Source organism: Balaenoptera ricei, chromosome 21, assembly GCF_028023285.1.
Source record: "Balaenoptera ricei isolate mBalRic1 chromosome 21, mBalRic1.hap2, whole genome shotgun sequence".
In the NCBI taxonomy this organism is placed as follows: Eukaryota; Metazoa; Chordata; class Mammalia; order Artiodactyla; family Balaenopteridae; genus Balaenoptera; species Balaenoptera ricei.
This window is the reverse complement of record NC_082659.1, coordinates 17,405,024-17,422,003: the sequence shown is the minus strand read 5'-3', so window position 1 is coordinate 17,422,003 and position 16,980 is coordinate 17,405,024. Positions and strand designations below refer to the sequence as shown.

At 35.5% G+C, this 16,980-nt stretch overlaps 1 protein-coding gene across 1 annotated transcript; it reads right to left on the bottom strand.

The window, feature by feature from the left end:
• Positions 1 to 2,662: 2,662 nt before the first annotated feature.
• FRG1 (FSHD region gene 1) lies at positions 2,663 to 16,645 on the bottom strand. Its single transcript, XM_059909256.1, has 10 exons — positions 16,535 to 16,645; positions 16,361 to 16,438; positions 14,245 to 14,315; positions 10,077 to 10,202; positions 9,209 to 9,266; positions 8,752 to 8,866; positions 7,372 to 7,476; positions 4,899 to 4,990; positions 4,284 to 4,394; positions 2,663 to 2,768 (listed from the first exon to the last, which is right to left on the bottom strand). The coding sequence occupies exons 2-10, from the start codon at positions 16,420 to 16,422 to the stop codon at positions 2,732 to 2,734; spliced, it is 777 nt and encodes a 258-aa protein (XP_059765239.1). The 5' UTR covers positions 16,423 to 16,438; positions 16,535 to 16,645; the 3' UTR covers positions 2,663 to 2,731.
• Positions 16,646 to 16,980: the final 335 nt, after the last annotated feature.

Here is a 16,980-nt window from a genome sequence, read left to right as displayed (position 1 = left end):
GCTGTTGCCCACTGTGGAGAGATAGAATTTGGAGCTTGAGGTCAACCATGTTAACTGCCTACTAAACAACAAAGATTCTTCAGAAGGACAAAACAGAATCCACAGTTTCTATAATGTATTATTCACAATGTCCAGGATACAGTCTAATTATATCAGACATATGAAGAAACATACTAAAAAGAAAAGGCAATCAGTGTTGACTGATCCTGAGATGACCCAGATGTTGGAATTAGAAGACAAGGGTTTTTAAGGTAGCTATTATAATTCTGCCTAAAAACAAAAACACCAAAAAAAGACTTTTAATGAATGGATAAGAAATTTCAGCAGAGAAAAAGAAATTATAACAACAGTAGCAATAACCACAGGATCAAATGGATTCTAGAAGTGAAAAGTAGTGTCTGAGATTAAAAAATCACCAGATGGGTTTAATAGCAGTTTAGAGATGATAAAAGAGTCAGTGAACTTGAAGATAGAAAAATCAAAATGATCTAATCTGAAAATGTGTGAGCAGTCAAAATTGGGCGTGGGGAGCTTTTTGTTTGTGCTTTTATTGTATATAACCTTCCTTTTGATAAGGTTACTAAACTAGTAAATCAGGGGAATGTTTGATCAGAATGTATCTTGATTTTGATAGTGCTTTAAACAAAATTTCTCATGATATGCTCATGCACAAGATGGAAAAATGTGCACCACATGACTATATGTAGAAACATTCATTCTTGATCTCTGCCACTCTCCCAGACTAACTTCAGTGCATAATGGGGGTTGTATAAAGTGCAATGCTGGAAACAGGGAAGGAATACTCACCTATTACCTGCAATTTTTATTCATTTGTTGTCCTCCTTCACTAGTGTATAAACTCCATGAGGGCAGGCGATGCCTGTTTTTAATCTGTATCCTCCAGTTGCCAGGACCTGTTAATTAGTCCTGCTCTCTCAAATGGGGGCAGGAACCGGGTGAACATAAGGGTGAGCATGGTGACAAGGAGTCCAGGAATATACTACGTTCAGAAATTCAGGCAGACAGAATGTCTGTTCCAGGGAAATCAGTTGGCCAGCAGATGGCCTTTGGTACCAGGCCACTGTTGGAAATAAGACTTTAGTCTCTTGAGGGTAGTGTTTCTCAAAGTGTGGTTCAGATCGCTTACTTCCGAATTACCTGGAGTGCTTGTTAAATGTCAGTTTTGGGGACTAATCCTAGATATGCTAAGCCTGCACCTCTAAGGATGGGTCTTGGAAATCTACAGGTACCCTAGGCGATTCTTACGTATATAAATGTGAACCAATTCTTTTTAGAGGTTGGGGAGCTGACAAAAGGACTAGACTAAGTCCTCGGGCAGGTTTCACAATCTCGGCACCACTGGCAGTTTGGCTGATGGCTCTTTGTTGTAAGGGAGGGCTGTCCTGTGCATGGCAGGATGTGTAGCAGCATCCCTAGTTTCTAACCCTCTAAATGCCAGAGTACCCCCTGTTCTCCCAGTTGTGACATACAAAAATGCCTCCACACATTCCAAAATGCCCCCCAGAGGGCAAAATAGGCCCTGCTTGAGAACTGCTGCTTTGCGGGATCAGAGTAGTACGTATCCAAGGATCCGAAGAAGGAGAAAGCAATATGGGGGAATGTCCAGCGACTGGAATTGGAATGCCAAGTTAGGGCCAGAGCTACAGCAAGAGCTTCTCCTTTATAAGGCTGATGTTGGTGGCTTAGCTACCTTGCTGTAGAGGGGCCATGTAAGTCTAGAGTTGGTGACAGATGGAATATAAATATAAAAGCTGAGAATTAGACGAGGTGTGGCACCAGGTCTCAGTCATGGCTGTGCATTGGAATCAATGTGGAATTGTAAAAACATAAAAATGCCTCGGCCAACCTTAGCTCTTCTGAAGCAGAATTTCCAGTGGTGAAGTCCAGGCAACTGGTATACAAGCTGGTTCGGGAACACTCACAGGGTTAGATGACATCCTGAATACTGTGTTCAGGAACTCAGAAAGAGACAGGCTAGGAATGAAACTGCCTCAGCATAGCAGACCTCAGCAATGCTTAGTGTCTGAAACTCTTTAATAGCTCCCATCCCATCCCACACGTGAGGATGAAAGCATTATATAAATACACATCCATTGTGGCTAAACTGTCCTAAGTAGGGAATTTCCCCAATTTTACTCTTATCCTCTGTTCTGAACCTACTTGCTCTTTTCTAAAACGTTTCCTGTTCCCACCCCACTGCTTAATACCCGATTTCTTTCTCTCTGTGCAGCCCCCTTGTCCTGATATTTGTTTGGCTTGTGTGTGATTTGGGCAATATTTAAGAGGTAGAATCAAAGCCTTGCTGACTGATTGGATTGGGAGTTTCTAATTTCCTTTTAAAGGTACTGATTAGGCATCTATTGTACTAAGTAATGCAAAGTAAGACTGTAAAGCAATAAGACAGCTTCCACAAGCTGCACAAGCATCAGTTTCACAGAGTAGCACTTCATGCTTTATGACAGGAAATCCAGAAAAAGAAGCGAATTCTGTGGTACTTTAAGTGTGTACTCTAAGTTTCATTTCCATGTGAAACACTGCAGTTGACTAAAAAAATACATCCATGGAGAATCTCAATTAAACTTGATTAATCTTGGTTAAATCTAGCAACTGGTTCAGCAGTAATTCCATAACAGCCCAATAATTCTGTAAAAACACTTCCACTGACTTTTTTATTCAGAAAAAAAGGAGAAGACAGAAACAAAAATCCTGGTCATTTGCAATATCTGTCAGCTTTCAGTTTGGCTCTCCTGTTTAAACAAAAACAAATAATAAAAATTAATCTATGTAGAAACATGTCATATACAGTCAACTGCTACTAAACATAAACTCATGCTCAGAAATTGTGCTCTCAATTTTGGTTATTGTATTACCATACCGCTTATATTAAAATATTTTAATTAAAATTTTACTTTTCAATTTTATGTTTCATACTACATGGATTTTATTCTTACAAAAAAAATCTTTTCCTGATCTTTAACTCATGTTGCTTAAGGGCTTTTAAAATCCATAACAGTGATTTTAATTGCCTCTGAATTTAAGCATGCCCTAAGCTTCTATTTAACAAGGTGGCAATGTTGTATTTTCATAAGTGATAAAAGTTAGAGGACACAGACCTTACTCTGTTTCTTTTGAGTCCATATCCTGATTATTATTTATAGCCTATTCTTGATTTCTTAGAAATAGGTACATGTTAAATTTGCTCAGCTGGAAACAATTATTACATCATTTTTCTATCTTTAGGTAACCACCTGATCAACTGGTTAACAGAAAATACCTGATAAAACACTGTATCAAGGAGTGTAAAGAAATGTCTTAAGACTAATTTTGCAACATAAGACTTGAATGAGTGGCAGGAGATTACCAAATTCTCTCTCGATCTGGCACTTCCTTGATTTATACTTGTAAGCTCACAGCTAAACCTCTCTAACCATTTTATTTTTATTTATTTTTTATTCTGAATGAAGATGAAATAAACTTTTAAAATGTTTTTACTGAAGTGGAATTCTAGAAACTTCATAAAGCTAGGCAAAAAGAATTATTTTCAAGAGGTAGTAAATATTATTATTCACACTTTAATATTAATATTGTTGATAGTGATAACAATAACACCATTATCTACATAACCCTTTTACAGTTTACAAACTAAATTTACATACATTATACCTCTTCTGTATCTATTTTTTTTCAATTTAATTTTATTTATTTTCTAAGCATTTTTTAAATGTTGTAAATCTAGGACACTACTTACCTAAATAGGAATACTAATAAAGAAATATTAATAATGTGCTATGATAAATATCCTGCACACGTCTGAATTCAACTTAATAAAAGTGCTTCAATTTTGTTATTCAATTTTATACTTAGAAATTTTTTAACTGATTTTTATCTCATTTTTGGAAACCTGTACTACTTTAATAGAACCCACTGAATTTTGAAATTAGTCAAACAACTTCTTTCTAGCCCTGGTTCTAATAGTTATAAAAAGTTGATGGTAAATAAATTTATGAAACAGTTTCAGTCAGACCTGAATTTCTTGCAATAAAATATATAAGCACTTGGAATCTGGCTATTTCCAGATATTCTTTCTTGGTGATCTTTTCCCAGACTTATGATGTCCTTTTAAGGTAATACCACCACATTCAAAACTTAAAAATAAAGACAAAAATTTGAAAATTACAGCAATTAAAAAAAGAACATGGGTTTATATACACTACTTCTATTGGCCACTGAAAATAGTTGGAAATGATTAAAAATATACCTACCTGTCCAGAAGTGTTTCATGCAAAAATCCATCTTTCCGGGCCTTTTTAAGGACTTTACTGTCTTCTTTACTTATTTTAAGTTTGTGGTCTTGGAAGCTCTGGAATTTCTTTCTGTTAAGAAAATATCTTTCTTGAAAAATATCTCAAACTTTGATTATACATGTTTACTGATGAGCTTAAAATATTTTAAAAAGTTTTTTATTTAAAAAAACTAATTGTTTTTCTTAAATAACATACAACTTTTCAACAACAAAAATGACTTTAGTACCCCACCATCAAGGAGGCAGTTGTTTGGATAGCTCTACAAACTCAAGATTTGGAATGTTGGCTGGAGTCTCCTGTGTCCTGGCAGCATTTGGTTGGCATTATGTACTGACAGTGACAGACACTCTATAGAGCAGGGAGAATAGACTAACTCAAGTGACTTGAGCATTGAAAGCTAGCAGGATGATAATTAGGAAAACTGAAGCCTTAACAGAAGCATTCAGTTTAGTGCTCTGTCCTAGAGTCTACATTATGTTGTCTCTGCTTGTCCTTCAGGTTATTTTATTTTAGGTGCCTTGAGAAGCATGTCAATGCCAAATCTACAGTTCTAAAAGGAAAAAATATACGTACACATAATTGATTTCACACTGTTTAACATTTCCTTTGTCTTCTTCTGGAATATCATCTTTTTTCTTAGTTTCTCTTTCAGCACAGGATCTAATCTGCATATTGGAGATGAGAACCCAACAGGTTACACATTTATCTTCCCCCTGCTCCACCTTGCTTATTACAAAAGAACATTCTAGGTGATTTCTTATGCAAAAGAAGAAAACAGTTAACTTAGCAATTAGATTCAGAAAAAGACAGATTCTAGATATGTGTTTTTATTTATATATATAATTTATCTAAATAATTGCTATTATATGTTTCTTTAGAGCCCTTACATCAGAAACACTGAAGAGAAACTTATTTGAAAAGCATTTTACAGATCAGATCCCGCTAAGCCAATTAGGCAATAATTTAACTAGTTTAATTTTGGCTGCAAAAGTAAATACAGTAGGATCAAATTATCCTGCTATTTAGTGTTCATTTTATAACACTGAAAGTTTAAGATAGTAGCTGTTTTACTATGCATAGGATATTACCAACACATTAAAACTTTTAACATAACACGATTTGTTTTCATCTAATTGGAATCTATCCCTTTTAAATCCTCCTTATACTTTCATAAGTTTTGACAGATACTTACTAAAACATTCCATAAATTAATTGATACAGATATAGCAATTAGGATCAACTGAGTGGGGTAAGAGGAGGACAGAATTCAGGGCCATGAAACTGGCAATTTGCAACCCAAAGGACCCACATCTGGAAAGGGATCTCTGTGGCTTAGAGCACAATTCCAAGATTGCTTAGAAACTGGTGAGCAATAGGCATGTGCAAATAATACGTGTGCAACAGTTTTGGCTGGAGGAGTCCTAGAAGACCTGGGGAAATTCTGGGCCAGGTCTGTGACACAATACTGCTTTTGGCAGGAGAGAATGTGTTCTGGTAGATAAGGCTAGGCTATAAAGGTGGATGCTGACACAGACTAGCAGAGCCGGCAACGTAAAAGGCAAGGTGGAAAGAGTCCTGGATTATCATTGCTCAGAGCTTCCAGGTACCTGACTAACCAGACAGACCCAGGGAAATCTGACAGGTACTTCATATAAAAACGGTTGTAATTTTTTTTGTTTGTTTTAATTTTATTTATTTATTTATTTATTTATGGCTGTGTTGGGTCTTCGTTTCTGTGCAAGGGCTTTCTCTAGTTGCGGCGACCGGGGGCCACGCTTCATCATGGTGCGCGGGCCTCTCACTATCGCGGCCTCTCTTGTTGCGGAGCACAGGCTCCAGACGCGCAGGCTCAGTAGTTGTGGCTCACGGGCCTAGCTGCTCCGCGGCATGTGGGATCTTCCCAGACCAGGGCTTGAACCCGTGTCCCCTGCATTGGCAGGCAGATTCTCAACCACTGCGCCACCAGGGAAGCCCAGTTGTAATTATTGATAAATTTAGCATAGTGTTTTTTTATTTCTGTAGATGTGCAAAGTACTGCACATACATTTGTACTGCTTGTCTTCAATAATCATACTTTTATAATGTAATCCAGATGAAAAACAATTCAAGCATGATACAATAAAATTAAATATAAATAAATAAAACTAAAAATAGGTGAGTCAGAAATCCACCAGCATTTTTCTAATGACTGCTTCCTGAGAAGCAGTGTGGTGTGGAACGTAATTTCTAGAGTCAGTTGGGCCTGGGTACACATCCTGTCTCCACTTTATCTGTGTGACTTCATGAAGTGACTAATCAAACCAGTGAGGATGTAGGGGAGGTCAAAGGTTGTTTCCTCCTCTGTAAAGTTAAGACAACCTCACAGGAACACTATGAAGATGAAAGACAACTATGCATGTGCCTCACTCAGCAGAGTACCTGCAGCTACTTGCTGTAGTTTTGTTTACATAATTGAAAAATATTATGACTAATACTTTTTAAAATATAACAAGAAAATCTAGGTTTTAGATTTAAATTTTCTGAGATTTTGGCAGTGAAAATGGCTTTTGAGAAAACTATGGAAGATAGACCAAAACTTCTAATTCTTGAGCTGTCTAGAATGGTATTTTTTTCTCCATCAATCAACTCCAAATGATGAAATGAAGAGTTACTGGTATTAACATTCTTGTTTAAAAAGATTAGTGATATTTTTCAAGGTAAAAAGAATACTGTAAGACTGTGAGACTGAGGATTATGAAAATCAAGAACATTTACAAAATAAAATCAAATATATGACACAGAATTTAAAACATATACAGATGCTTGATAGCTGTGTTTAAATTATGCTGATAGTAGAGAAAATGTAACATGGATTTTTATGCTTTATTTATAAGGATTAAAGCCACTTGAGAAAAGGCTTTTTTCCCTCATTTCTTTAAGCCTTCCACTCTGGCCCTCACTAATGCATTACACACAGCGAATTTGGATCAGACTACAACATTTTAAAGAGATGTAGTCACATCATACATGTGACGTGTATTAGTCTATAGAAAAGTCTCATGATTACCTTTATCATTTCTTCTTCTCCTGCCGTTTTACTTTTTGCTTCTATATCACCTGCTTCATTGCATCTAATAAAGCAGCTGTTTGAGGCCAGTAAAGCCATTTTCCCCTAAATGGACAAAATAATAAGAAACAAGTTACAAGAATACCTGTGAAAAAAATTCTTAAGTCTTGAGACTAAACTGATTTTTTCCCATGTCTAAAAGTAATCAGGAAAAATAATGTGAAGAAAACCTGGAAAAATAAAAAAACATACAGAGAAGAAAACCAAAATCACCTATAATCTTACTACTCAAAGATAACCACATTAAATATTTTTAGTATATTCTATTAGTAGGACTAAATTCTAAATGTATGGAATAGAATTATTTCCTTTGGCCTCAGAGATTTATTGAGGATATAACTGATTTAGTATTTTAAAAAGTTAGCTTTAAAGACAAAAAAAGTTATAATAGTAGTGTTTTAAATTTTTCTCCATAATTAGAAAATATAAAAACATATCATAGTTGACAGAAGTATAATCAACTATACTTCAATAAAATTTAAAAAAAAGAAAAAAATGCAGAGAAAATATATCTCATAAAAGCTAGCCTTCGATGCCTTTGAATTTATTGTTCAGAACTTTAAGAATCAATGTCTGAGGGACTTTTGGGTGTAGGAAGAATTAAATCTTCTATCATATCCAGTTACAAAAGTGCTAATAACACGGATTTGACTTAATTTCTTATCTGAGGTGGTAAGGGCTGGGTTTTCTGTCGTCTGCATGACTTTTGGTAAGCTTGGATGCGGCTGTATAGTCCAAGGTGATTTAAATCTGTGCTGCTGATCTTTCTGCTGAGTACCTTTGTGTAATAAAGTTTTACTTGTTACATCAGGGACTTTTAAGTCTTTCTTTCATTTAAATTTAAAATTTTAAAACTTAGTGTTTTTCCCAAAAATAAAGTGAAATGAACATCCCTCAAATTCTGTATAACTGGTAGTATCTGACTCATCATCCTGGCCTTATCATATGTTGGCGTTTTCTGTTGATATAATGAAAAATATCTATTCAGTTTCTTTGCCCTTTTTTAAATTTTTCTTTTTTTTTGCTATTGAATGAGTTTCTTATATAATTTGGACATTAACACCTTATCAGATATATGGTTTGCAAATACTTTTCCCAATCCATAGCTTGTCTTTTCACTTTGTTGATTGTTTTTTTTTCCCCTGTGTTGTACTATTCTTTGAGATCTTTTTAAGGTTATGAATTCATGTTGGTTTTAAAAAATTTAATGCATTATTGTAGTCTACTTTTTTTGTTTTTTTTGAATATATGTTCTCAATGAATGTTAGAGACTTTCTCATTCACTGACAAGGAACTTTTATAAACAATAAGAGTACTTACATCTTGAAAGACCGGTTCCCATTGTTCTCTTGGTCCAATTGCATCTGAACGCCCAACAACAAGTCCATCTGAATTTATACCTAGGTATTTTCCATAGCCAGATTTCAGGGCAATTCTTCAGATCAATAAAATAGATCAATGTTAAAAACGGAGAGAAAGGAAATTAAATATGGAACATAAAAATAGTATGTGTGTGTAGAAAAATTCAAGACTAACCATAGTCCAAATGTTCAAAAGCCATGTGTGGCTGGTGGCTACCATATTGGACAATGTAGTTCTATGTATACAATTTAATATTCTACTTTTTTAATACAAGTATTATATAATACCTTATATAGCAAACATTTTCCAAATTCATTATTCTTCAAAAACACTACCTTTAATGGATATATAATATTCTATTACAATGTATCATATTGTATTACAATGTATTAATTATAGTTCAACTCAAGCTTACCTAGAATCAGATAATTTGACAGCTGTAAACTGCTCTGGAGGACTAGGACCCTCATCAACTACAGGAGAAAAAACAATTTGAAATAAATTTGACATTTCTTATAAATATACATATAAAGATACTCTTTAGCTTGAAAGAAGTAGCTCTTTTTCTTTTAAAAACAAACGTAAGAATATTGTCTTATGATGTAATTATAATACAGTATTCATAGTATCAAGAGTTACTTTATCTTCTATATAACTCATGTTTAGTTTTACATACTTAACAAGATAGGTCAGCATGATGCTTATTTAGTCACTTCCAAGATACTGTCTCTTTGTATTTTAAAATGCAGTCAGCACAGAGACAAATAAGCACTTAATATTTAAAAAGCTAAATGCTTTAATTTATTCAAGGGATGGCCATTCAGACAAGAAGCTACTGCTTTTTAATCTTCTGATTTCTTCGTATCTCATTAGTGCTTCTTCCCATGGGCTAAAAGGAATGAGAAAACTTTAAATTATTAACAGTTAGTTAATGCTCCAGGTTAGTTTTGGCAAAAGGTCTAAAGAATGAAGGAATTCAAACCATTGACTCAACCAGGTTTTCTTTTTCCTTCTACTTATTATTTCAATTATTCATATTGTTTTTGATTCCCATGGATACTCTTCTGGAACTATACAGAATGTTTTCAAATGCTTACACTGGAAGGAGGGAGCTGCCAATAACTGGTAAATAGTGAAGAAGGAAAAAAAATGGAAGAGTCAAATCAATGGATTCATTCATTTGGAATATATTCGAGATTTGTTAGAATTTGGCCTAAGTGAATGAATGTCATAAAATATATACTGTAGCCTTTTCCCTTCCATTGCTTCTACCAGACACAAACCTTCTTTATGTGGGGCTCCCAGTGTAAAAAGACCATTGTCAAGTGCATGTATGTAGGTTCCTTTATCCATTTCAATCGCTATGGTTCCTGAAATTTCACCAAAGTTTGTTACTGTCCACCAGATTCCTAAAAAATAAAATCAGTAATTTAAATTTATATTCTGGATTTGACAGAAGGTTCTTACTTGTTGCTGTTGTCATTATAACATATTTAAGATTTTTATTCTATAGTTGTAAGAAATAATACAGGGGGATCTCATATACCCTTTAATCACTTTCTCCCAATGGTTAACATCTTGCATAACTATAGTCAGTATCAAAACCAAAAAACTGACACTGATACAATCCATGAAACTTATTCAGATTTCATCACTTTTACACACACTCACTTGTATGTTTCTATGCGGGTATGTAGATCTAGGTTACTACCACCACAGTCAAGATTAGGTTCTTTTAAAATATAAAATAGCAGTACACATGAAGGCACAAAATGATATATACAGAACAGTCTCTCTCATATCAGCCTCCAGTCATCCACGACTGCTTTCCAGAGGCAATGACTATTACAACGTGTTTCCTATGTATCCCTCCAGATTATAATTACAATTGCTAAGACTGAGGTCAGGGAGCTTATTACGTATATTTTTCTTCTAGGAGTTTTATGGTTTCAGGTCTTACATTTAAACATTTAATTCATTTTGAGTTAATTTTTGTGTATGGTACAAGATAGCAGTCCAGTTTTCCCAACATCATTTATTGAAAAGACTGTCCTTTCTTCATTGTATATTCCTGGCATATACATGGGTTTATTTCTGGGCTCTCTATCCGGCTCCATTGATCTATGTGTTTGTCTTTATGGCAGTACCATACTGTTTTGATTACTTTAGCTTTATAATATACTTTGAAATCAGGAAGTGTGATACATCCAGCCTTGTTCTTCTTTCTCTATATCGCTTTGATTATTTGGGGTCTTTTGTGGTACATATAAATTTTAGGACTGTTTGTTCTACTTCTATGAAAAATGCCACTGGAATTTTGATAGGAATTGCACTGAATCTGTAGATTGCTTTGGGGTTAGTTTAGACATTTTAACAATATTAATTCTTTCAATCCATGACCATGGAATATCTTTTCTACATGTCTTCTTCAATTTCTGTCATGAATGTCTTATAGTTTTCAGTGTACAGGTCTTTCACCACCTTCGTAAATTTATTCCTAGGTATTTTATTCTTTTTGATGCAGTTGTAAATGGGATTGTGAATTTTGCTTTCTGATAGTTCATTATTAATGTATAGTAAATGCAACAAAGTTTTGTATATTCATTTTGTATTCTGCAACTTTACTGAATTCGTTGATCAGTTCTAACGGTTTTTTGGTGGAGTCTTTAGGGTTTTCTGTATATAATGTCCTGTCATCTGCAAATAGTGACATTTTTACTTCTTACTTTCTGATTTGGATTTATTTTTCTTGCCTAATTGCTCTGTAGGATTTCCAATACTATGTTGAATAAAAGTGGCAAGTGTGGGCATCCTTGTCTTGTTCCTGACCTTAGAGGAAAAGCTTTTCACTGTTGAGTACAAACCTAAATTTTACCCAATTTTTGTTGGGTCTGATAATGATAGTGTTATGTATTAAAAGAAAGAGCAAAACAGAAGGAAGAAAAGAGAGAGAGAAAGAGAGAGACTGATCTTATAAGAAATGCACATTTATGTATATATGTATAATGACATAGTATCTGTTATTTATTTTAAAATTCTCCAGAAAAATGTATGCATGAGAGATCATCTCACAGTGGGCATGTGTGTAAATGAAACAAGACTGTTAAAATATTGATTATTACTAAAGCTCAGTGATTCATTATATTCATGGAAGATTCATTACATTCTTTTCTCTACTTATGTATTAGTTTGAAAATTTTCCATAATAAAAAATTTTAAAAATTGAGTTAATCACACTGTACAAAATTATCTATTCAGCTAAACAGGTCAGGCTTTTCATAACTAATAAAAAAATTAGTAAAAGTTTAGCTTAAATGAAGCTGGACTTTACCTAATATCATATACACATACTAACTCAAAATGGACCAAAGACCTACATGTAAGAGCTGAAACTATCAAGATAAAACTCTAAGAAGAAAGCATATGGGAGAAGCCTCATGACACTGGATTTGGCAATGATTTCTTGGATATGACATCAAAGGCACAAACAACAAAAGAATAAACAAACTGGACTTCATCAAAATGAAAAATTTTTGTGCATCAAAGGACACTATAAATAGAGTAAAAAGACAACCAGAAAATATTTGTACATCACGTATTTGATAAGGAATAAATATCCAGGATATATAGAGAACTCTTAAAACTCAGCAACCACAAGAAAAGCAACCCAGTTCTAATGATGGGCAAAGGACTTGAATAGGCATTTCTCCAAAGAAGATATGCAGATGGCCAATAACCACATGAAAAGATGCTCAACATTACTAATCATTAGGAAAATGCAAACCAAAACCATAATGAGATACCACTTCATACCCATTAGGATGGCTATTATCAAAAAAACAGAAAATAACAAAGTGTTCATGAGGATGTGGAGAAACTGGAACTCTTGTGCACTGCTGGTGGGAATGTAAAATGGTATGGTGGTTTCTCACAAAATTTAAAATAGAATTACTGTACATGATCCAGCAATTCCATTTCTGGGTCTATACCAAGAAGAAATGAAAGCAGAGTCTTGAAGAGATATCTATACAACCATGTTCACAGGCAAAAGGTAGAAGGAACCCATGTTTTCATTGATAGATGAATGGGTAAACAAATGTGGTATATACGTACAACGGAATATTATTCAGCCTTAAAAAGGAAGGCAATTCTGACACATGCTACAACGTGGATGAACCCTGAAAACATTATGCAAAGTAAGACAGTCATAAAAGGACAATTACTGTATGATTCCACCCTTCTGAGGTACTTAGAGTAGTTGAATTCATAGAGACAGAAAATAGACAGAAAATAGAATGGAGGTTTCCAGGGACTAGAGGGGAGTGAGGAATAGGCATTCATAATTTAATGGGTGCAAAGTTTCAGTTTTGCAAGATGAAAAAAATTCTGGAGATGGATGGTTGTGATGGCTGTATAACAACGTGAATGCACTTAATGACACTGAACTGTACACTTAAAAATCGCTAAAGCGATAAATTTTGTTATGTATATTTTACCACAATTAAAATAATTTAGTGAGAGGTTTACATGATAATTTATTTCTGACTTATAGCTATAATTGTTTTCAGTAAAAAAAAAGCTTTACTCAGAATCATTATCAGCATCCTATGATCATTAAATCTTTCTTAAGAATGTAACAGTTAATGATTTAAAATTATTTGTATTTTATATGTTCTGTGCCATGCTGACCAAGTACACTTAATGTTGATTCTCCCCAAATGACCTAGATTCAATATAATTCTCCCAGAAAATCCAACAGGATTTATGGTAGAAAATAATAAATTGTAAAATTTATATGGAAATGCAGAGGATCTAGAAGAGTATAAGGAAGTATAGAAGTATAAAGAAGAAGTATAAAGTTGGGAGAGTCACACAACCTAATTTCAAGACTTTATGAAATGACAATAATCAAGACAAATATATCACTAGAACAGTAGACAAATCGATGGAACAGAGTCCAGAAATAGACTTAACACATATAAAGTCAATTGATTTTTGACAAAGATACCAAAGCACTTTAATGGAGAAAGGAAAGTCTATTCATCAGTGATGCTGGGACAACTGGATATCAATATGAAAAAAAAGAGAAAGAGAAAATAATTTGTAAAATGTATTTGGTTAAATAATATTTATCTATATTAGGCCTTTAAAATGATATATCAGAATCTCTGGGTTATTAAGCAGTGTAATGATTCAGAGAACCATGTTTCCTCTCTCATGTGCTTTGTTCTGATGATGAAGAAAAGACCTCAGCAGTGACATCTACTGTGCTAGAGCATAAAAGCAATCTATAACTATAAGTAATATTTGAGCACTTTAAGACAAATATGAGTCGGTCATAAATTCCTTCTACTTCCTTTTTTACTACTTATCCCGACTAGGAAAATATTTTTAAAGGGATCTCAACTGATGTTAACTTTTCTCAGAATAAAGTATACAAAACTGACTCACCAACAATATCAAGTTGAATTTCTTCATCTTCTTCTCTTTTTCTCTTCTTCTCTTTGCTCTTTTTCTTCTTACTGTAGGAGATAATTTATATAGATGAGTTTAAATATATTGATTTGCATACTGTCATAAGATGGAATCTTAGAACTCTTTTAAGATGTACATTGATATATAAATTATTGATTTACAACGATATACATTGATATACCCTCTTACTTCTAATCCTGAGAAGTCACTTCTGATCCTGTACATACTGTGTTACAGTTAAGAGAACAGACTCTGGAGCCAGACTGCCTTTTAAAAGCCTGATTCTGTCATTTCTTAGCTCTGTGATTTTTGGAAATTTTACTTAATCTCTCTGTAAGTCAGTTTCCCCACCTGCACAATGAGGATAATAATTTAACCCAACTCTTAAGGCTGTTGTGAGGATTAAGAGAATGCGTATCTTCATACATTGCTCATGAAAATGTAAAATGGTGCAGCCACTTTAGAAAAGAGTTTGGTGTTCTCAAAAAGTTAAACACAGAGTTACCATAGGACTTAACAATTCTACTCCTAGGTATACACCCAAGAGAAAAGAAAACATATGTCTGCACAGAAACTTGTATAAGAATATTCACAGCAGCATCATTGACAAGTGCCAGAAAGTGGAAACCCAAATGTCCATCAACTGATGAATGGATAAACAAACTGTGTTGTATCCATACAATGGAATATTACTCAGCCATAAAAGGAATGAGTACTAATATAACATACATGAACCCTGGGAATGTTATCCTAAGGAAAAGAAGCCAGGTACAAAAGGCCACATATTGTATGATTCCATTTATATGAAATATTTAGAAGAGGCAAACTGATACAGACAAACAGTGGATTCGTGGTTGCCTGGGATTAGGGGACGAGCAGAATGGGGAGTGACTGCTAATGACGGTGGGGTTTCCTTCTGAGATGATGAAAATGTTCAGCGACTTGACAGTGGTGAACCTTGTGAATATCCTAAAAGGCACGGAATTCTACTTTAAAAGGGTGAATTGTATAGTATATGTATTATATCTCAATAATTAAAAGAAAACCAAGAGTGACTTTAAAAAAAAGTTAATATGTAGTACTTAGAACAGTTCTTGGCACATAGAAAGTGCTATGTATGTGTTAATTATATTGATAGTTGTAATGATTATACGACACACTTGTTTGTATTTTCATCACAAAATAAGCTTTCAGAAGCTAACTCTCCCCTCCCTCCTATGAATTCAGACAGTAACAATTTCACATGTATTCAGGAGAAATTCTTGATGCCAGACCCCTAGGCAGAGTTCTCAAGTGCAGTGGCTTCAGTTTGCTCCTTGACACTTTCTTTACGTCTCTCATAAAAGTACCTAAAACTCTATCACTCAGACCAGGATGAAATGCTCAACATTTTTGTGAATAATCAACCCCGAGCAAATCTAGCAGTTAAAAAAGAGGTGGAGGTATGAGTGGGCAGATATCTTTTCCTAAAAATCTAATACTGATAAATCACCACTATAACTTCTTCCTTGTATTTGGCTCTAGTTATTTACTGTACATGTTATCTCACTTAATCCTCATAATAATCCTTTTAGAGTATCATTAATCTCTCCCAATAAACGAATAAACGGAAGCTCAAAGATATTAATGTACCTGTCACAAATCACAAAATTAGTTATTAGTGGAGTCCAGGTTCAAACCCATATCCTTTTCAAAATCCACATCTACATATTGCACTAAAAGCTAATTTTTTTCTAGGTGGGAGGGAGACAATGTTGAAAATAATTATTCCTAATAAAGGAAGTTACTGTTATAACCTACACGATCAGACTAATACAGACCCACCAAACATAGGTCTGGAGGTGGGGGGCTCATCAAGGGACCCGAACTTGTGGCTCTTGGGCTATCGGTCCGCCCTGCTAGGGCGCGACTGTGGCGGTGCGTCTCTGCACCGGCCCCGGGAACTGAGTCCATCCCGGCAGGAGGCCAGGCCCAAGGACTGGGAGCCTGAATGACAGCTCCCGGTGGCTTCCACAGACTAGCCGCTGGGAGGGGAGAGCGGAGGGTTGTCGGAAAAGAGGGGCAGATTCTCCCGCACAAACTCGCGGTTTACCTCTTGGCCTTGGTTCCCTTGAGCACGAGTTTGGTGGGCTTCACGTAGGAGTATTCGGCCATGGTTGCGGTGACGCTTCTGTATTAAGACAGGGAGCTGGCTCAGGGCAAGATACGCGAACCGGCGCAGAAGCGGGCGAGGGAGGCACAAAAGTGGGGATGAAGTCCAAACTACCTGAGAACGTATCAGCGGAGTGGGCGTGTTTCCCCGGAATCCCTGGCCTTTCTCTCCCGAATATTGAGTCCCAAATTGAATTCTACTTCCTGTTTACAGCCTGGGGCTACGGCAACCGCAGAGGGCCTAAATATACCAGCGTTCATTTGCTCCGTCCTGAGAACGGGAACCTTAGGGCCTTTCTAAGCGAGGAAACCGGGGAGACGCGCCCTCTGGTGGATGTGGCGGGTCTCACAGCCCTGCTCGGCGTCTTGAGCCACTCTGGAGAGAGCCGCCTGCTAGGTCTCGGGAGGAGGCGATAGTTAGATCAGAGGGTGAAATAAGTGACTCCGTCAACCCTCCGGATTCTGCACAGCGGTCTGGTCCTGACTGCGCCCCGCGGCCGAGGGCTGAGCCGGTGTGTGGGAGCGGGGTGGCGGGGGCGCTGGGTAACATAGCGCGTTATC